A 21,297-nucleotide genomic window follows, 5' to 3' on the forward strand; every position below is an offset into this window, starting at 1 on the left:
CTGCTTTAAAACATTTTATATTAAGTAGCATAATAATGTAAATGGGACTGAGAACTGCAGGCAATTAATATTTGTTAAATTTTAAGAAACTGAGCTAATTAATTTTAAGTAATGATTTATATTTTATATTGTAATAGAAATATTATAGGTTACATTGGTATGATTGCTATTTTCTATTTTATTGTTGTTTTTCCTAGTGAGATAAATATAAGTAGATTAATAAATTGCATAAAAATATAACTCAATTATAAACTATAAATTCACTTTTTTTTTCAACTTTTTAAAATCAAATTATCCTTTTCTTTCAGAACTTGAAATGCGTGACTTACTTGGATTTGCACAGTAACCGATTTACTTCTTTTCCAACTTATTTACTGAAAATGAATTGTATTGCAAATCTTGATATCTCTCGAAATGACATTGGACCTTCCTTTGCTTTGGATCCATACCTCAGATGTCCAACTCTAAAGCAACTTAATCTTTCATACAATCAGCTGGTATGCACTCCTGAATTTCTTACAAATGTCGCTGAAAATCTGGAACAGCTGTTGCTAGAAGGGTGAGTAGCATTAGTAAATAGGCTGTAGCATAACAAACATAACAGGAAATAATATATTGATCATCCAGAATGATGACTATTGTAGCATGGAAAGGATTATTTAGTCACCAGTGAAACATTGACATTATCTTCCAAATGTGTAAATTGCTCCAATTTTCGGTGTTGTATCGCAAAGTACATGAGAATATCTTTGGGCATTGTTAGAATCTAATAGCATTGCCATTCCAGTTACTTACTAAACATGTAATTCATGTAGTATCTTTCTACTGCCATACTATTAATCCACAGGCCTGTCTGTGTGGTATGACATATTCAGCTAGGTTTTCTATATACACAATACAGTTTCCACTGTATTTCATATTCAGAAAAGCTTTTTTGGAAGTAGTATTCATGGAATTTTAGGTAGGGGTATGGACATGTTTTAAATGACAGAAATATGAGAAAATATGTAGTTTTTTGTTTACAAGCACTTATTATCATATATGGTAGTGAGTGAGATAATTCATACCTATATAGCATTCTTAAGAATGTAGTTGGTTATATTTCTGTAAACTGCAGAAACTGTCCCATTTATTTCCTACAGTTTATGCTAAATAAGATGGTGAACTTTATTAGTAATACTACCCTTGCAAAACAGTACTGCATGATTCTTTTGTCTCTGTATTTTCAGGATCTTTGTCTCTTTCTGGTATTCGTCTCCCCAGAATACATTGTTTGTAACATTATATACTCATCCTGAATTGTACTCCCCACATATGGAACTCATTTTTTTAACTTTTTTTGGGTTGATAGTAATTGTGTGACTGTAATCCTGCAAACACATATCTTAAGTACACAGAACCCCTCATAAATGCAACAATCTTCTTTTGTGTGGGATTGAGCTCCAGTATGTAATCAGAAAATGACACCTTACAATATATTCTGCCACTTGCTCTCCAAATTAATTTAATCAATCTTAATATCTGTCACGTTATTCCATGTTGCCACATGTGCCAGTGTTTTTGCTGACTGGTCAATGTTTATATAGCTAAAGTCTTCTTTTTGTTTTGCCAGTGTAAGGATGACATTGTCAGATCAACACTACTTATTTTCATGTTCTACCTAATAGTTTCTAAATAAAACATAGATTATTGTCTTTCTTTTTGTTATCACAGAAACAAAATTTCATGCCTGTGTTCACCCATATGCTTGAAAGAATTGAAAATTTTGAACATTAGTAAAAACAACATTTCATCCCTTGCTGAGAGTGTTTTCATGGGCTGTACAAAACTGGAGCAGTTCAACGCCAGGATGAATGCTCTTGGTAAGTATTGTGAAAATAGAATCCACCTTCTAGAAACTACTCTAAGTCACAAAATTCCTCTGCCACAGCATTTGGACTCTTGTGACAACAGGAAAGAATACCACATATGCTTGTCCTTGGTTATACAGTTCCTTAAGCTTCAACTTTTCATCACTGAAGGATGGAGTATGCGTCCAGTCATTTGATGTGACTCAGCTGACTCCCCTTGTTTCTACATTTGTAGTGGATGCCGAAAAAATGATGGAGTGTAGTTGAGATTGTACATGCTGTTGAGGAAGGTTCAAGAGAGAGGAAATTGTTCAGATTTAGCTTGCAAATCTAGTATTAATACTGTACTGAAATACACAGAAGCATGCTGGCTTGTACCAGAAAGAGTACAAGACATTGAGGTGCCAGAGTCAATCCAGAGAAGGGCAACAGAGATGGTGAAGGGTCTGGAGCACAAGTCTGATGAGGAGCAGCTGAGGGAGCTGGGGTCGTTTAGCCTGGAGGCTCAATGGAGACCTTATCACTCTTTACAAATACCTGAAAGGAGGTCATGGCCAGGTGGAGGTCGGTCTCTTCTCCCAGGTAACAAGAGATAGGACAAGAGTAAATGTCCTCAAGTTGTGCAAGGAGAGGTTTAGATTGGATATTAGGGAAAATTTCTTCACTGAAAGCCCTGGAACAGGCTGCCCAGGAAAGTGGTGGTGTCACCATCCCCGGAGGTATTTAAAAGACATGTGGATGTGAACCTTAGGGCCATAGTTTAGTGGTGGACTTGGCAAGGCTGGGTTAATGACTGGACTCAATCATCTTAGCTGTCTTTTCCAACCTTATATTCAGAATAAGGCAGAGTGTTTGGTTCAGTTGCCTGAATGCAGGTGTCATTTGAGAAGCCCTGAAGTATCCCACTTGGCTTGCAGCTTGTGGTCCAGAAAAAGCAGGTCTTCCATAGCTCCTGTGTTTTATCTTTAAGCTTTGGGCAGACAGCTCAGGTACCACTAGGCAGATCCCCTTCAGTAGAACCCAGTGTTAAGGAACTGAATTGAGTCCATCTAGAGTGTGTGTCAGTAACTTAGCTTATTTTATGCAAAGGTGTCAAATCAATTTATCTATGAAAATTACAAATTGCATAACTTAGATTTTTAATGATACTGTGGGAGTTCATAAGTTACTGTCATAATTTATTCTGTCTTCAAGGCATAAAACCTTCCATTTTGAAATTATTTTCACATTATTTCAGAAGGTAACTCTTATAACTGCATTAAACACAGCTGAACCATTAGACTCATTTTTATATGAATAAGACCTAACACATCCTGAGTCATATGAGAATCTTATGCATACTGGCAATACAGTAAAGTGTAAGTAAGATTATTTCAGTGCTTAATGCCACTATGAGATGAAGGATAATAATATGTAATGTGTTAAAAGCCAATATATTACTTAATTTGGGGAGTTTAGTTTTAAATGGGCTTTAAAAAAAAGATCTGAATTCTGCCTTGATAGATGGTACAAAGACCTATGTATGAAAATGATAGACTGACATTTTAGTCTGTCTTTGATTCTGGAAAATTCCAGTCTTAAAAATAATAAGATTAACCTCTTTTTCTGCTCTAGAAAGAATACCTGACTTGTCATCCAGCATAACAAGTTTAAAATTATCCCAAAATTGTTTTGTTAATGTTCCAGAAGCAGTTCTTCTTCTACCACAGTAAGTTATTATTGCATTTATTGAAGTTAACATCAAATTCTTGATGAAGAAAATCTGGTGGCAAGACCTTTGTTAAGCAGAAAATTCTGCATGACCTTTGTTAAGCAGAAAATTCTGCATGCACTACTGATTCTCAGGAAATCCTTTCTAACAGGTTAAATCCAGAACTTAGTAGCTTTTAACTGAAGACAAACTAGTCACATTTTCTTCATGATTTTGAGAAATTCTGTTCCTCAGATTCAAATCACTGTTGTTGAAAATATATTGCTTGACAGTTGAAGCTGACAATTCTTGCTGAGAAGACCAGAATTCATTTAATATTTTCTAGTAACCAACAATAAAAAGATATTGGCAATTTTTCCTTTTTGAGTTCTGCAGACTTTGCACAAGGCTACTGAGGTTGGTATTTCACTCCCCAAATAACACAAGATACTTATTCTCAAAGAATAACACTTCCTCTAAAAAGAATTGTGATAAAGATGCATGTGACATTTATTTTGCTATACCTTCAAAGCATTACTCATGTGAAAATTGCACTTCTGCTTTCTTTTATAGAAGTTGATGACCTTAACAGATCACTAGAATCAGATTGTGGAAGGAGTGCTTGGAAGGGTTGATCAGATCAGTTATGTGATAGGTGTGGGTAGATGTGAGTGCTGGTGGCACCATGGAGAGGGCAGATCCACAGATTTGTGAACTTACATTAATGACATTTACATATTTCATGTCATTATTAACGTGATATTACACAGTTTCAGTGTGCTAACATTTATATTCATGGCAGCAGATTTAATGGATGTGTTGAAAAAGCTGCATCTTTCAGGTTCTACATCTCCCAGCTCAGACAAATCAATAAGGCATTGCATGGAATTTTGTATGCTTCATGTTTCACAGTTACATAAACAGCGTATTTGTCCAACAGATGTAGGAGAACTCTATAATTTATGCACATACATCTATTTACAAACATGTCTACTTCAGTCTGCATTTCTGTCAGAAAACCATCTGTTCTGACAGCTAATCCATTTATTTGTTTATTAAAAACTAATATATTTCCAATTCCAGTTAATCTGGGTTTTATTTTTTCATTTTCTAACTTCTCTCTTTTTTATTTTCATGTTTTTAGTTTGCGATCAGTAGACTTAAGCCAAAACAAGATTGTAAGCCTGCCTGGACCAATGCACTGGAAATCATTAAACTTAAGGGAGCTGTTATTTAATCATAATCAAATAGACGTCTTGGACTTGAGTGAAAAGGCATGTGCATGGTCTAGGCTAGAAAAGCTACACCTGTCCCACAACAAGTTAAAGGAGGTAAAGTGTAAGATTCCATCTAAAGAAAATTAAGTCATTTTTCAGCTGAATGCAATTTTTCAATGTTCATTTTATTTTCGTGTCACCTCTCATACCATTGTACATTCTATAGTGAAATGGTATGTAAGTGCAAATACTACTTCCTGTGAATGAAAATCACCATATTCTATTCAGCTTTTCTGCCTGGAATGTGTCCTATAATCTGTTTGTATAATGAATTACTTATGCATCCTTCCTCTATTAGTGTGGGATATTAGGCCTGTTTATTAAAAAAAATCTACACTGCAGCAAAAGTAATACCTAGTTTTGTTAAATATTTAATGTATTCATGCTAATAACTTTTTTTTCAATGTATAATTGTCCATTAAATGTTCTTTTATTTAGATTCCTCCTCAGATTGGCTTCCTAGAGAACTTGACTTCTCTGGATGTAAGTCATAATCCCGATTTGAGATTCTTTCCAGATGAAATGGGAAGACTGTCCAAAATCTGGGACCTTCCTTTGGAAGGACTCCATCTTAATTTAGACTTCAAACATGTGGGATGCAAAGCCAGAGACATTATCAGGTTTGTTGCCCTATTGTTCTTGAATATCCCTTTTTTGCTTTCTTGGGATATGCAGGAAGCATTAGTTTTGAAAAGATGTGCTGGTTTGTCATGTGAAATCCAGCATGCTGCTCTATGGAAGGTTTCCTGTCATATCAACACACACACATAAAATAGATTAGAGTGATTTAGACCTCTTGATTATTATCTCTTGAATTTGATGCTTCTAAAAACTATGCAATAAATGGTGCTTACCAATTATTTGTAGTACATTTCTTGTGTTTCCCAGTACATTGCACAGAACACAATTTTGGGGTAATCACAAAACAAAAAAGGACACATTATGAACTAAACTTTAACTTTCAAATCATAAATTAGAATAGAAAATTAAAAGATGTTGAAAATTTGAAGAAAATGGTATGGTTTTAGGTATTTCCTTGTTCTTGACTTCTGTTGATATTTTTCTCTATTATACACTTCTGTGAGTTTTGCAAACTTTTTTTATATCAGATTTCTTCAACAACGACTGAAGAAGGCTGTACCTTATAACAGAATGAAGCTCATGATTGTTGGAAACACTGGCAGTGGGAAAACAACCCTGTTGCAACAACTAATGAAAATCAAACGAACAGAGTTGGGCTCTCCAAAAGCTACAGTAGGCATTGATGTAAAAGACTGGATCATTCAAGGGAAAGGCAAAATGAAGAAAGAGCTTATATTAAATGTGTGGGATTTTGGAGGTATTTCATGAGCTTATTGTCCTTTACTTTTCTAACATGTTCATGCATTACTTAATCCTAGAGTCAGCCTGTGGAAATTTGAACTGGGGACAGTATAATCCCACAAATTTACACCTAAAGTCCAGTGACCACTTACAAATTAGTGTATTCTGTAAATTAGCAACTGATCCCTCAAATTTAACTAAAGCCTCAGGAATTTCTCATCACCAAATGTGGTCTGACCACACATTTCAACCATAGCACTTTAGAATAGTCATTTCAAAATAGTAAGAAACAGCTTGTAATCACCAAAAGAATCTTCCACTCAACTCTGATTCTCCCTTTTATAGTCTGGGTCTCTCTAGGCTCTACCATATCACAGGTTTGTAAGGTCACAGAAAACAAAGCACTTGGGAAGAGTCTTTGAGCCTTGGATTTTTGGGAAACTTTCTAAGTTTGAGGTACTACAGAAACACTTCTAAAATTCGGGTCTATTTTAGGCTATAGAAAAGTTATTTTTAAACAGTGGACTGTTATCATTTAAATAGAGTCTATTATCACAATGCACAGATGAGCAGTATACAAGTTGGATGTCCAGCTTCAATTGTGATGTTAAATCATGTGAATTTAGGAGTCTTATTTTGAAGTTGCATAAAGGATAGGAGAAAGGGAAGGAAGAAGGTAGAAGGGATGGAAGGAGTGAGAGGGAAAATAAGTATTGGAGTTTTAAAAGAATCATGACCTTTCAAGCTGTCTTTGCAGCAACCATGTTTATCCAGTTGTTAAATCTTACACTTCTTGATTTAAAACTAGCTTATATGTTTCAACACTATACTTCAGTCAATGAGCTACCACAGAGTACCTACCTAAAACTCATAGTTACTATGGGTTTTCTCTCAATTCAGATAAATTTCTGCAAACATTAATTTCACTGATAAATTGGTGGTCTGAGAGTAAATGTTCTGCTGCCTTTTTGTGATCTCAAGATGTTCAGTCAAGGAAGTACTAACCAATGGAAATTTCTGATCATTAGGACAAGAAGAGTTTTACAGTACCCATCCTCATTTTATGACCCAAAGAGCTTTATACCTTGCTGTTTATGATCTTAGCAAAGGACAAGCAGAGGTGGATGCTATGAAGCCATGGCTTTTTAACATCAAGGTAAGCCATACAGAGTGGAATTCCGCTTTCCAGGGAGCTGTATGGGGACAGCAAATTAACCACAAATATTTTTAGATAGGAGAAGAGGAAAAAAACCTCATCAGAAAATAAAAATTAAGGTTATACAAGAGCTGAAATACATTGTGTGTTGGATATGAAAATATTTTTAAACATACAAAAGCATGATCAGCACAATTTTTTATTTAAAATGGTACAAAGTGATGTGCAAAAAAATAGTTTGTATATTCTGGCAATATTTTGAATTGACTGATAAAAATAAGAAAGGGACAGTATTAAAGGAATGGTGAGTCAAACCTGCTGTTTTCTTTTACAACAGTGTAAATTCTGGTGAAATCAGAATTAGACTAATTTAAAACTGACTAGATGCAGGTTTTAAATCATGCTATTAAGTGTATGCTTACCATCCTGTTCTGAATAGGAATGATTCCAGAACTATGGAAGGGAAATTGATCTAAGAATCTGCCTATATATTTTTCCTTTGTTCTCTGTGTTTTCTGTGTGCTCTATGAGGAGCGAGCATTACTTGTCTTTTCCTTTTGAAGGATGGTTAGCCATGACTGGGCAATACAATCACATAAAGAGTTTTTATACTGATTCTGTTTGGTAAACTTGTCTTTTTCAGTCTTTGCACCTTGAGAAGAGATACAGGACAGAGGGTAGCAGTCAGTTTAGTGTTGATAAAGACCATTTCTGATGTGTTCTCCTTTGCTATGTAGTACTTGCTGATGTTTCATCGCTGTACTGTTCCAATGACAAGTAGAAAAGTGACATTTCTTTTAGCTTTTCCATTTTGTTGGATGTTCTCAATGAAAAGTGTCTCTCCTACTTTACTGGCAATGCTGTTAATTTGCAAAGAATTAAATCCAGATCTGCACTCCTTCCATTTAGAAAAAAATGATTTTTTAATATTTCTGTTTTGAAATAGACTGCTCTGTTGAAAAATATGTTTTGGATTTATAGGCTAATGCATCCTTATTGTCTTATCCAGTCAAGGTTATTATATGGGATTGCAGTTTAAAGTTAGTCTGAATAAAGACATGAAATAGGAGATTTCAAAACTTAGTTAAGAGAGATATATTTAAAAAGGGAGAAACAGTAGCTTTTTTCATTTTATTGATTGTTTTTACTAAATTGCTCACATTTTATGTGGATATAAAACACTAAAATCAACATTCACTATTGAGTTAATCAACAGTATGGATCTTACTAACAGGCTCGAGCTTCAACATCCCCCGTCATTCTTGTTGGCACTCATTTAGATGTTTCTGATGAAATGCAACGTAAGGCCTGCATGAGTAAAATTACTAGAGAGCTGTTGAATAAGCGAGGCTTCCCAGCAATCCAAGATTATCACTTTGTGAATGCTACAGAGGAATCTGATTCCATTATCAGACTTCGGAAAATAATAATAAAGGAGAGTCTTCATTTCAAGGTAAGCTACATACTGTTTGTAATGTTGAAAACATTCTAGTTTTAGTTAAGTGAATAAATTTTTAAACATAAACACATAATTAAATCCATTTTAGTGTGATAGCAAACCTTCATAAAACATTATGCAAAGCAAAATAATGAAAGAAAATCACCAGGTTTGTTTTAATTTCACTTTCTACCAAAAAAACCCAACTTAGTAAAAATCCCAGCTAAATTCTGTTTTCAAGCAATAGGAGCATAAATTGAACACTTAATTAAAATGGGCCATCTTCTTCTTACAAAGAAATTTAATTAAAAACTGGTTTTGTTGGGTGTATTAAACATGTAAAAGTAAATGTTTGCATCATGTGTTAATAAGTGCAATAAGTGTTGCAAGATTTCAAGGGACCAGGAAATATGATTTTGTGATTTCTGAAAACCAGCTAATTTTCCATTACTGATTTCATTTTACATAGCGTGAAACTATTCCTAGAAAGAGGAAAGTCAATTAAAGCAGGAAAATAAGATCTTGTGCACTGAGTGATCCTCCTTAACTGGAGAATCTGCACTTGTAGTTCTATTGTCTCCAAAGTCATCTTACCCACTAAGTCATGTTACTCAGTAAATGAATGTTCCTGTTCCTTCTTGCTGCTACTGTTGAGTGGACATACCCACCTTACATCTTGGGTTTACTGTCTGCAATTCACATGAATAAATTATTACATTTAAGATTACTGTTCCTAATTTTACAGATCAGAGATCAACCAGTGGTTGGTCAGCTGATTCCTGACAGCTACCTGGAGCTGGAAAAGAGAATTTTGCTGGAACGCAAAAATGTCCCGGTTGAATTTCCTGTGATCGATCAGAAACGCTTACTGGAACTGGTGCAAGAAAACCAGTTACAATTGGACGAAAACGAACTCCCTCATGCAATTCACTTTCTCAATGAATCAGGTAAAATGCTGTCTTCAGTGTGTGTTTGTTAGCACTTTTTTGCAAATCTGCAGCAGACAGACTTGTACGCATGTTTAAATCTTTCACAAGGTTGCCACAAAGTGGTGAGCTGAAGTGTCTAAGCTTGGGTAACATTAGTGTGTTAAACCAGGTTGTTAGGAAGGGAATTCCATGGTATGAAGGATCACTACTGTAACAATTTATATCTCTTGTCCCTCCTTGAAAACATCATACCTGCTTATTAGACAGCACAGTTGCTGGAGAAAGATGCAATTGTTCCAACAGCTCAAATACAATAATGGTTAGAGGAATACATGTAATAGCTTATGTCAGTGCACTTCCTAAGATTGAGTAATAAACCACACAGAGCTTGGCAAAAAAGCAAGTCAGATTACAAATCTAATGAAAAGTCTGAAAATAAATGTAAAGCTGAACAAACCATGATTTCATTCTACTGTTCTGAGATACTGACATAAATTCAATAGCTGTTTTTATTATTCAAACTGCTTATGTCAAGTCACATAAGGAAAACAGCCCAGAGTGGGGTGTTTACTTTACTTAATATGGAGCTTGAACAATGCATTGCTAATTACAGTATTCTTTATGCAGGTGTTCTTCTTCATTTTCAAGACCCAGCACTACAGCTAAGAGATCTGTATTTTGTAGATCCTAAGTGGCTCTGTAAAATCATGGCACAGGTTAGACTCTGATTACTTTCTGTGTGTGGATTCATGGTATATTTTCCTCTGTCTGAAGCCACTGTAACTTGTCAGTGATTCTTCTTTACCTTTTCATTATTTGTTCATGATCTAGAATTTTCTCAGGGCTCAGATTGTTTTATCCATCTCTTTCTGTTTCTCTTACCTTCTGGACAATATTCTCTATGTTCTTTCACTCTAATGTCCAACATAACTTAAACTGCAATGGACAGAAGAATACTTGTAGAATAGAAAGACCCCATGGATGCAAAGTAATTGTACAATATGTTGCGACAGGTTGAGATGAAAGCTGGAACTTTGGGTTAAAGATGTAAGAAGGCTTACCTGTAGACAGGTTACATTCTGTCACTGCTGTTGTCATGCTGTTCTAGCATTATGGAAATGTTTGGTTTCACTGTGAAAGGGAGTCCGTTTCTAACCCCCTTCCCCCCTCCCAGAATATTAGGCTATACCAAATATTTCAGGGAACAAAGTTTGTCAGGAAAATACAATCTAATGATGAATGTACACCTAAAATTTTTTTACTTTTTTTGAAAGATTCTGATGGTGAAAGTGGAAGGCTGTTCTAAATATCCTAAAGGAATTGTAAAGCGTTCAGATGTAGAAAAATTCCTTTTAAAGAAGAGCAAGTTTCCTAAGATCTATATGTCACAATACTTCAAGCTTCTGGAAAAGTTTCAGATTGCTTTGCCATTAGGAGAGGATCAGCTACTAATCCCAAGCAGGTAAGCAAAGAGTTAAACCCACAAATGACAGCCATAGAGATAGATCAAAATAAAAACTGATCATCAGAGCAATTTGGTGTATGAAAGCATGATACATACTTTGTATAGTGCACTTTAGTAAATGCTTTTGGAAGGGGCATGTTAAGCTGATCTTGTAACAGATAAAGCTTACACTTTATCAGCATGGTGGGTAAATGGAATCTATAAATGCTAAAATGCTTTATGAGGATAATATTTCTTTTACAGTTACCATGCTTCAAGACTACAGCAGGGAGATTATAATTTAGCTTCACATAGCAGTGTGCCAACATTACAGATATTTATTGCAATATAAAAGATAACCATGAAATTCTGTAACCTATTTGCTTGAAGTGAGAACCACAGACAAGTTATTCATAGGCAGTATGTCTTCCAAACAGTGCAGATATTAAATGTGGTGACTAAAAAAAAGCATTATGACTTTGAATGTGGTATTTTTGTTATATCTGAAGCAGATAACACAGTTTCTCTGCCTCAGTTACAGATTTCCCTGGTATGTTTAATAATGCTTATGTTGCTGATTAGGCTTTCTGTGTCCTTCAGAGTCCTGGGATACGAAGATTTTATCCTGCCTTAATATATGTCTCAGATTTTTCTCACATTTACATTCGATATCTAATGATTGTTAGTGAGGTTCTGATGGGTTTAAATTACAGCAGAACTTCACTTTAGCACAAGCAGAATAAGCAGATACACTGTCAGCTCCCTGATCATCTGAATCATATATTCATTAATAAATAATACATTTTACATAATAAATAATATATGACAGTAGTCAGTTTGGATAAAGTACATAATCAAATACTGTCTTAATATTTTTATTCTTTCAGTTTGTCTGATCACAGACCTGTTATTGAGCTTCCCCACTGTGAAAATTCAGAAATTATCATCAGGCTTTATGAGATGCCGTACTTTCCTATGGGATTTTGGTCCAGGCTGATCAACAGGTTGCTTGAAATATCACCTTACATGCTGTCAGGAAGAGGTACAAATCTTTATCTTCAAAAGGAATAGTGAGCATGTTTCCTTTGAATGCCAACACCTGCATGTTAAAGCTCTAATCCCCAACATTGTTTGGCATTAGCTAATCCCTGACCACTTCACAAATGTGATAAAAGGACAGGGGTCATTTTTGTAACTTAGAAATATCTAGGAATAGATAGCACCTGATCTTCACAGTGGTGTGCAAAAGAAAGTGAAGGTTGTAAGCAGCCTATTTCTCTCCTTCACATGCTAGACATAGAGGAAATCCTTATGTTTATGCAATATTGCTGTTTGCTTCCACAAAGAATACTGGAAAGGATGCGTCTTCCACACAGAAAAACTAACTGCTTTTCTTCAGATTCATTGATCCTCTCTTTATGAAAGTCTAAAAATAGAAGGAGGGGATGCATCTTTAGTGTTTTTCCAATAATTCTGTGTTTTGTGTAGACCTATCTGCTGAACTTTGCAATTTCATTCAGCTTTGTTTTCTTCATGTGTGATTTTTGAATTTCAGGTGTGAAAAATATGCATTGCTAATGCTTTGCAAATATCATTTATGCCTGCTGTCCTGGCATTCAAATTTCTTCTGAGTGTTAAATTCCAGACGCATCCTGCAATTTCATGAGTCTGTGACAGGGGAAAAATTTAAATAATTGGATTTTTTCATTTATTGCCCAAGATATTCTATGCTTGAACCTGAATGTACCTAAGCATTTCTGTAATGCCTACCTGCTACATGACTTATCATCTGATTAAATATTTATAGTTTGTGGATATACCTTATAGAACTGAGCACCAGTTGATATATATTCAGCTTTTGTGGGGCTATGCTGCCTGCAAAGTTTTAGCCTTTATTTTGTTTATTGTTTGGGTAGGTATGATCCTACAATCATAAGTTAACATTCAAAGTACTATGAATTATTCTGAAAATTTTAAAGTTGACATTCATATTTGATATCAGATTTTTAATCTTATTTCTCATATTTTCTAGAACGAGCTCTTCGTCCTAATAGAATGTATTGGAGACAAGGCATCTACTTGAATTGGTCTCCCGAGGCTTATTGTCTAGTGGAATCAGCAGTATTTGACAACAACCCAGACAGTTTTTTGAAAATTACGGCACCTTCTTGCAGAAAAGGTTAATTATCCCTGAGCCTGATTTTTGCTCCAGTTTGATTGCAGCTTGGCATTTTGGTCTGTTGTGCTTTTGCCTTTGGAATGCAGAGTTTATCTTTGTAATTAAAAGTATGGCAGATAATTCTGTAATTTCCCTTCTTTTGGTTTCTTAAAGGGTGCATCCTTTTGGGGCAAGTTGTGGATCACATAGATTCTCTTATGGAGGAATGGTTTCCAGGTTTGTTGGATATAGATGTATGTGGTGAAGGGGAAACACTGTTGAAGAAGTGGGCTCTGTACAGCTTTCAAGATGGTGAAGAACACCAAAAAATACTACTTGATGACTTACTTAGAAGGGCTGAAGAAGGTATGTACTTATGCCATTTGAGGTATATGAGGTACACTTGTATGTAGACAAATATTATGCAACATCCCCTTTATAACATTTGGGTACTTCATGTTATTTAAAAATGTTTCATTTCTTTAAGAAATAATCACAGTATAAATCAAAAGTAACTTGTTCTTCTTTTGTGTAAGATCTGTCTAGTATATATAAGTTCAGAATATGAGACAGACTGCAGCTACTCTGTGTAGTCGTGTAAAAATGGCAATAATGAAAAGAATCATTTTGTCATAATATTGAGAATGCAGCTTCATTCATGGAACTGAATCCAACACATTGTAAAACTGATGCTTGATCTTTTGGTTGGATCATGTAGAACAGTAATTTAAAATGCAGTATTCAGGGTGACACTCTACATACAGCATTCTTTCTTTTTACAGACAGAAAAATAATCTCTTGGTTAGTTTGGTGTTGTTAAGTAGCAACAGTTTTTATCACATTTAGTTGGTACATATACAGAACCTTGAAAATACTTAAATGTGTAAGATTCAAGAATTTGAATGGCAGACTTAATTAGTATTTATGTGCATGTGTATATATATATATATATGCACACGTATGAATCTAATTTTAGGTATGTTGGTCTTATGCACTCACAGAGATCCATGTACCTCTCAGTGCCTTTTGAATGATGACTGCCCTTCTTTTTTTTCATTTTCTCATTTTTTTTTCTTAGGTGATCTTTTGGTAAATCCAGATCAACCAAGACAGACCATTCCAATTGCTCAGATTGCTCCTGATCTGATATTGGCTGATTTGCCTAGAAATATTATGTTGAACAATGATGACCTGGAATTTGATGAAGCTCCTGAGTTTCTCCTGGGTAAGCATTATTTTGTAGAGTTTGTTTTTTTAAAAGAGATTATGTAAACAAATCTACTGGAATCAGTTCTGCAACATTTTATAGATTTCTTTTCTGAAGAAATGTATCAAGTTTTTAATTTTCCTTTAACTTGTATGCTGTTTTTTATGTGTTTAGATTACTGATTATGAAGCTTAACACAGTAGATGATTCACATATTTTAAAACTGAACCCTTTCAGGTATTTTTTTGAGAAATGGTTGTTGTCTCTGTTTATAATAGTTTTTTCAATTTTATTGTTCAAAAGGTGATGGTGGATTTGGATCTGTGTACCGTGCATCCTATGGTGGAGAAGAGGTTGCTGTAAAGATTTTCAATAAACATACTTCCCTCAGGCTTCTAAGACAGGTAAGAAATATTGCCCTTTTTTTCTGTAGTGCTGCTCTTGGAATGCCAACCCTAGCAAAGGGCTTTAAACGTTTAAGTAAATTGCAAGTCTTCACTCCAGAACATTCCCTAGTTTACTTGAGAGACACAGAGGTTATGGTATTGGCATTATTTCATCTGATTTTACAATTTACAGGAGCTTGCAGTGCTTTGTCACCTCCATCACCCCAGTTTAGTGTCTTTGCTGGCTGCTGCAATCCGTCCCCGGATGCTGGTGATGGAATTAGCCCTTAAAGGATCTCTTGACCGTTTGCTTCAACAAGACAATGCAAGTTTAACTAGAATACTTCAGCACAGGATAGCTCTACATGTAGCTGATGGCTTAAGGTAAGTGTGACTTCTGCATTGCTGTAGAAACAGGGTATAGCTGCATATAAGATACATTGCAGATGAAAGGCTTCTATTTTCTCATATCCCAAGGAGAATATTCCCTGGGTCAGACAAATGCTTTTATTTTTATGGTTGATTAGCTGATATATAACACGGACTTTTGTTACCTGTGTTTTTTTTCTGTTGACAAATAATCCTGAGAGATTAGCTCACTTGGTTAGAGCATATTGCTAATAATACCAAGGTTGTGGGTTTAATCCCTCTCCAGGCCATTCATGTAAGAATTGGTCTCTATGATCCTTGTGGATCCCTTCCAACTGAGAATACTCAGTAATTCTGATTCTGTCATGCTCATATAAGCAGGAAAATTGCAAGAGCTCTAGGTGCTATTTCTGTGCGGCTGTTGATTTTGTATTGAAATGTCAAAGAAATTAATTTAGTGCATTTCTAAAGTTCTGAAAGTCCCTGAATGACCTTGGGATCTAGTGCAGTGTGACTTTAAAATTACAAAACCTGCAAAGGGACTCAGGAATCAATGAAATTTAAACTTCTAAGATTCAGTTTTCAAACTGCTGACAACTCTTCAAATAAGACTTAGTACTAAAATACTGCAATGTGTATGTGCCAGTAAATAGTATTTCAGAATAATTCTGTCATCATGCAGTAAAGGAGCATCATGTTAGTGATGTTTGACATTTTTAACACAATAGTTCACATCTGAAAGCATGATTTACTGTTGTGGGAATATTGCACTCAGTGTGTGTGTACAGTGAATCCCTGACTTATGGATGCTTTCAATAAATATTTTTTTGATTAATAGGTACCTGCATTCAGCAATGATCATCTACCGTGATTTAAAGCCTCACAACGTGTTGCTTTTTACCTTATATCCCAATTCAGCTGTTATTGCAAAAATAGCTGACTATGGCATCGCCCAGTATTGTTGCCGAATGGGAATAAAAACCTCAGAGGGCACACCAGGTATGGAAATATGCTTTGATTTATAGTTCATTATGTCCAAAAATAGCTAATATGATTTTTATGTAGTCTGTAAAAAGTAACTCAAATCTATACTCTCTAGTCATAATCACCATAAGTAGTCCTAATCATATTACAAGTTGTGATGCCAGATATATACCTTTTGCATTTTCTTCCTGTTCATGTTTTAGCCCCTTATCAAGGAATACACTAAAGGTTTAAAAAGAGAACAAATGAAATTACATGCCTTCATCATAATTTTTTGCTGTTTTCATATGGTTACTGTGATATTGAAATTATACTGCTAAAATGTGTTGTTTAATTTCCAGTAGTCCATATATAGGTCTTAATGATTTTTAAAGGCAATAAATGCTTGCACTGTTCCCCGACTTAAGAGAGAATCTATTAGCATTCATTCTAAAGCACTGAGCAATTCAACCACTTTGAAAAGTGCCTTTATGTCTTTTAAATTGTGCGTGAGAGTGTGACCTCAAGTGTGAAATGTTAGGTCCTCAGTAACAACTGCAGACTTGCCCTTCATTTTCAGCATTCATTGATAAAGCAATTATTTTATGTAATGGTGCAGGAGCTCTGTGATTGATGTACTGTCCCTTTCCTTTATACTTACTGCTGATATTTTTGGATGTCTGCCAAATACAAACTATTGCCAGCCCAGAAATAGTGTGCTGTTTTTGGTTTACTTCCTGTGACGTTTTCATCAATAATTTACTTTTTAAAGTATAAAGATGGCTTCATCTTGATATGAAAATAACTATTAATGAATGATTTATTTGCAGGATTTCGAGCACCAGAGGTTGCCAGAGGAAATGTTATTTACAATCAGCAAGCTGATGTTTATTCATTTGGCTTGCTGCTTTATGACATTTTAACAGGAGGAGGTAGAATAATGGAAGGCTTGAAGTTTCCAAATGAATTTGATGAATTAGCAATTCAAGGGAAATTACCAGGTATGCCTTGTTTCTTAAAGTTTTAACATTTGTCCTGCCTCTTCCAAAAATAGCATCTCTTTTGAATTGTGTTGTATCTGGCAGTGATCAGAGAAGGAGACTAAATAACAGCAATTTTTAGAATCTTCCTCTAATTTCATATCATCTCGAAATTGTGAGAAATAGACATATATTCAGCATCACATTGATTGCAATTCCACTGCAATTTCAAAGAATCTAGCCGGTTCACTTTGTAAAGAAATAGAGATTTTGTGTACCTGGAACTTCATCCAGAGCCAGCTAAAATGGATGTTGCTGAAGGTACCATCTATAATGCATGTCATGTACAAAGGTAAACACAATTCCACTTTTGTTCTTTGATTGAGATATATTACATTAAGATATCCATTACTTAAAAGCTGTATATCTTAAAATCTCTAAAAAAACCCCTTGAATTCTTACTTTAAAAAAAAAAGGCACAACTACCTTAAAAGAACAGCCACCCCTAAAGGTTTTAATTAGGAATTTCCTTTTAACTTGTAAAGATTGTGAAGTCACTGCCCAACTATGTAACATTCTTCATATTCCATCTGCATTACAACATGTAGTTGTTGACTGCTGGAAGGAAGATTAAACAGGCTGTCAGGCTGGACATTATGTAGTCATCTGGACAGTGTAACTCAGTCTTTGGCAACTTCTACCAAAGTGTCAAGAGCTGCTGAATTTTTATAGTACTACAAGCTTAGTATTTGGTGTTCTCATTTATTACCTGCAATAGTGCATATCCTCATGGAACATTTTTTAAGAAATGTCTCACTCCATCTAGGAGTGAGATGTCTTTCTATCTAGGAAAGAGCAGCATCACTTAATCTGGCATGGCTTCTCCATTACAAGAGACAAAGAGTTCATACATTTTCAGCTCCTTAAGGAAAATCGTCCGGTTCTAAGCTCAGAGAGTTTCAATGCCCTTCCTGAAGGGGATATCCCAAGTATCTCTTGAGTGCAGCTGTCCATTTGACTGTATTATAAGCCCTATGAAATAATCAGAAGTATTACTTTCTAAGGATAGTACAGTTCCATCTGTGCACATGCTCATCATTTATGTATTTCCACCTAAAGAAGGGCCGGCTGATCTCACAAGTAAATAGTGCCTGTCATTTGTTGAACTGAATATGTTCATTTGCAGGTATTTATCATTAACATTACCTCTGTCTAATGTAGGACTGGAATATCTGCTGTGGATTGTGATGAGCTAAAAGGAAAAGCAATACAGGCACCATTTTTCATGAGTGATTTGTTCTTAGGTCAGCACCTGTAGTCGTAAGATACATATTCAAAGCACTGAGTGGGGATTTGAACTTCCGTATTTCATAAATACTGTATGGCCTTGCTTATCTAATTGCTATATATTTTATTGGAAGTTCGTCTGTATTCCATATATTATGCCCAGACACAGAAGAATAAATGTGGATAAAAGTGTTCATGGGAGTTTGAAAGACTACAGACTGACATGACATGTCCTTGAATGGTCAGAATTGATCAAAACACAACCCACATACATCTGTGATTCAGTCCTAGGTACAGGGACATTAAAGAAAAAGATAAAGCAAAATCCATTTGCTTTAACTGCTATTAATGAAAAGGACTCTTTCATGCTCTAGCATTTAATGGCAGATGAGCAATTCCAAGCTGTTCATGCTGACATTTTACTAAGAATGTGATATTTCTTAGTGCAGCTCAGGAATAAGTTAGATGAATTATTAAAATAAGTTACTCAGACCTATGGTAAATGCTGGTTAAGAAGTTATCTAATTTTACATTTTAGATCCTGTAAAAGAATATGGGTGTGCCCCCTGGCCTAAAGTTGAGAATTTAATTAAAAAGTGTTTGAAGGAAAACCCTCAGGAACGACCAACATCTTCCCAGGTATTACTTGCTGTATTTATTTATATTTTTATGACAGATGATACTACAAAGTTGTGCTTTCTGAAAAAAAATGGGACATTAAGTTGTAAGAGGCAAAGAGTTTTTTCTGTTCTTCTTTTCTGGAATGGAAACAGACATGAAATATTGCCTGCTCTTGCCATCCAGAATAAACTGTTCCATTCAAATCTACCAGCCACTAACCTCCTGTTTTCCCCTGTGTTGCTGTATAGTGATTGTACTGAAACATGATTTGGGTTACTTCTTGGTCTTATATGGTCTCATACTAGAGCTATGCAAAAAGGACTTTGTTATATAGTATCAGTGCAGTTACAGGCTGTTCCGTGCATGTGAGAGGAGCAACAGTGTGGATCTGAAACCTGCTGTCTATTATCACACATTGCCTTGCTCATTGAAAGGAACATGCCTTAATCTCACTGCCTGGAGTTGCTCAGTGCACAAAGATTGCCCATCAGTAGTGGCAATACAGATGACCAGACCTGCTGAGATACCGTGCCCATATTCCGTAAAATATTGTTATCCATTGCTTATTGTTTATCACTGTACAAGCCATTGTTGTGACCATGTGCATGCTGTGGCTTTTTTACTAGGTTTATGAGATGCTGAATTCTGCAGAGCTTATCTGTTTGATGAGGTATGTCTCAATACCCAGCACATCTACAGCAGAGTGCATGGTAGCTGCCAATCAAAGCTGCAAGAAGGCAGGAGTCTGGATAGGCAATGGGAACACAGAAAAAGCACAACTTTCGTTTGTTAACCTGAATACAGATGGACATACTTGTGAGGTATGTGGGAAAGTTGCCATTTATTCTATTTTTTCTGGCATCTAGATGCATTTCAGAAGCAGGATATTACTTCTGCAAAGCTAAGCTTTGAGAGAACAAATATCATAAGTGAGTCATCGTTGCATCCACAAAATAAAGTAGAAAAGCAGTTGCTTTTTCCTCTCTTCCTGCCATCCAGACTGAAGTTTTTCAGCATACTCTCTTTCCACTACTGGATAACTTTCTTCCACTCAGATGGAAGCTATTTCTAGCATGGAGGCCACAAAAAGGAGTAGTAGTTAGACAAGCCTTCACATCTCTATCTCCCATAACAATCCAGGTAGTCTTTTAACAATTCCTCACTTCCTGTGAATGCCATCTCCTTTGTGCCATTTTGGGTGATGCCCTCCAGTTCTTTTAATGTGATTTTTGTACATCTCAGTGCCGTCAGAAAAGGGGAAATGTTTTACCCAGGCTGTGATGAATATGTGTGCCAGAACCGAGCATGACTCATCATCAAAGTTGTCTAAGTTCTATTTCCATCTGCCATCTGTTGACCATGGTACATCTGAGTTGGTAGCTTTGGTATAAATTACGTGGGTTATTCTTCTACAACTAAAATGAGAAAAAGAAATATTCAGCCAGTATGTTTACTGTTCACAATTAAACTGAATGTATATTGCAGTGTACTTCCATTTGCTTAATTCTCTCATGGCTTTGAGACCTTGATTAGAATAGAGAGAATATTTTTTTTCAGCATTCAGCTTAGAGATTTTCCTGTGTACTGTTTGAGGGGTCCTTCCCAGCACTTTGAAGATAAATGGCACAGTTGAAAATGTTCTGCTAATAGGGAATTAGATTTCTTAAAGGGGAGGTTAGGCCTTGGGTCTGTCAAGGATCCAAGATTGTACTTTATTTTTATCACCAGTAATTTACTAGCATTTACCCTTACTGAAATTATGACCAGGTTATTTTTTCTTCTTTTTTTCTGACTCAGGATATTGCAGATAGTAAAATTATAAGTTTGGCCTTAGTGACTCTTCCTACTGAGAAAGAAAACTGGATTGTAGCAGGAACCCAATCTGGTTCTCTATGGGCAGTTAACACAGAAGATGAAACGAGAAGGCATCGTCTGCAGAAAATGTCAGATTCCATCACTTGTTTATACTGCAATTCTCTTTCAAAGCAAAGGTATAAATGAGTTTTAAATATTTGGGATTACATTTCGAAAATAATACTTAACAGAGATGTTCAGAAAATTACATCTGTAAACTATGCTGCTTTGTTCAGACAACTGCTTATTTTGCCTATGTTTCCACTTAATTTTACACCCAGTGTAGCTGGGGACTACACTGCTGATCACAGGGGTTGTGTTTGCTTTTACTGTTTAATTGAATACTTGCAATACTAGAGACTTCT

The 21,297-nt window shown here is 35.4% G+C and overlaps 1 protein-coding gene across 2 annotated transcripts in view; it reads left to right on the forward strand.

The window, feature by feature from the left end:
- Positions 1-21,297, forward strand: part of LRRK2 (leucine rich repeat kinase 2) — a 64,180-nt gene that overhangs the window by 33,521 nt on the left and 9,362 nt on the right. For both annotated transcript variants that reach the window (XM_039379423.1, XM_027731970.2), the window contains exons 24-45: positions 309-559; positions 1,714-1,862; positions 3,465-3,558; positions 4,685-4,871; positions 5,256-5,437; positions 5,927-6,156; positions 7,169-7,296; positions 8,531-8,749; positions 9,480-9,681; positions 10,291-10,379; positions 10,938-11,125; positions 11,995-12,149; positions 13,140-13,286; positions 13,440-13,631; positions 14,344-14,490; positions 14,776-14,876; positions 15,052-15,242; positions 16,066-16,226; positions 17,021-17,191; positions 18,996-19,096; positions 19,705-19,899; positions 20,876-21,069. In XM_039379423.1, the coding sequence (XP_039235357.1) occupies positions 309-559; positions 1,714-1,862; positions 3,465-3,558; positions 4,685-4,871; positions 5,256-5,437; positions 5,927-6,156; positions 7,169-7,296; positions 8,531-8,749; positions 9,480-9,681; positions 10,291-10,379; positions 10,938-11,125; positions 11,995-12,149; positions 13,140-13,286; positions 13,440-13,631; positions 14,344-14,490; positions 14,776-14,876; positions 15,052-15,242; positions 16,066-16,226; positions 17,021-17,191; positions 18,996-19,096; positions 19,705-19,899; positions 20,876-21,069 (3,674 nt within the window). The remainder of the gene's footprint in view (positions 1-308; positions 560-1,713; positions 1,863-3,464; positions 3,559-4,684; positions 4,872-5,255; positions 5,438-5,926; positions 6,157-7,168; positions 7,297-8,530; positions 8,750-9,479; positions 9,682-10,290; positions 10,380-10,937; positions 11,126-11,994; positions 12,150-13,139; positions 13,287-13,439; positions 13,632-14,343; positions 14,491-14,775; positions 14,877-15,051; positions 15,243-16,065; positions 16,227-17,020; positions 17,192-18,995; positions 19,097-19,704; positions 19,900-20,875; positions 21,070-21,297) is intronic.

Source organism: Pipra filicauda, unplaced genomic scaffold (genome assembly GCF_003945595.2).
Source record: "Pipra filicauda isolate LSUMZ 115617 unplaced genomic scaffold, ASM394559v2 scaffold167_size3244652_pilon, whole genome shotgun sequence".
Lineage (NCBI taxonomy): Eukaryota > Metazoa > Chordata > Aves > Passeriformes > Pipridae > Pipra > Pipra filicauda.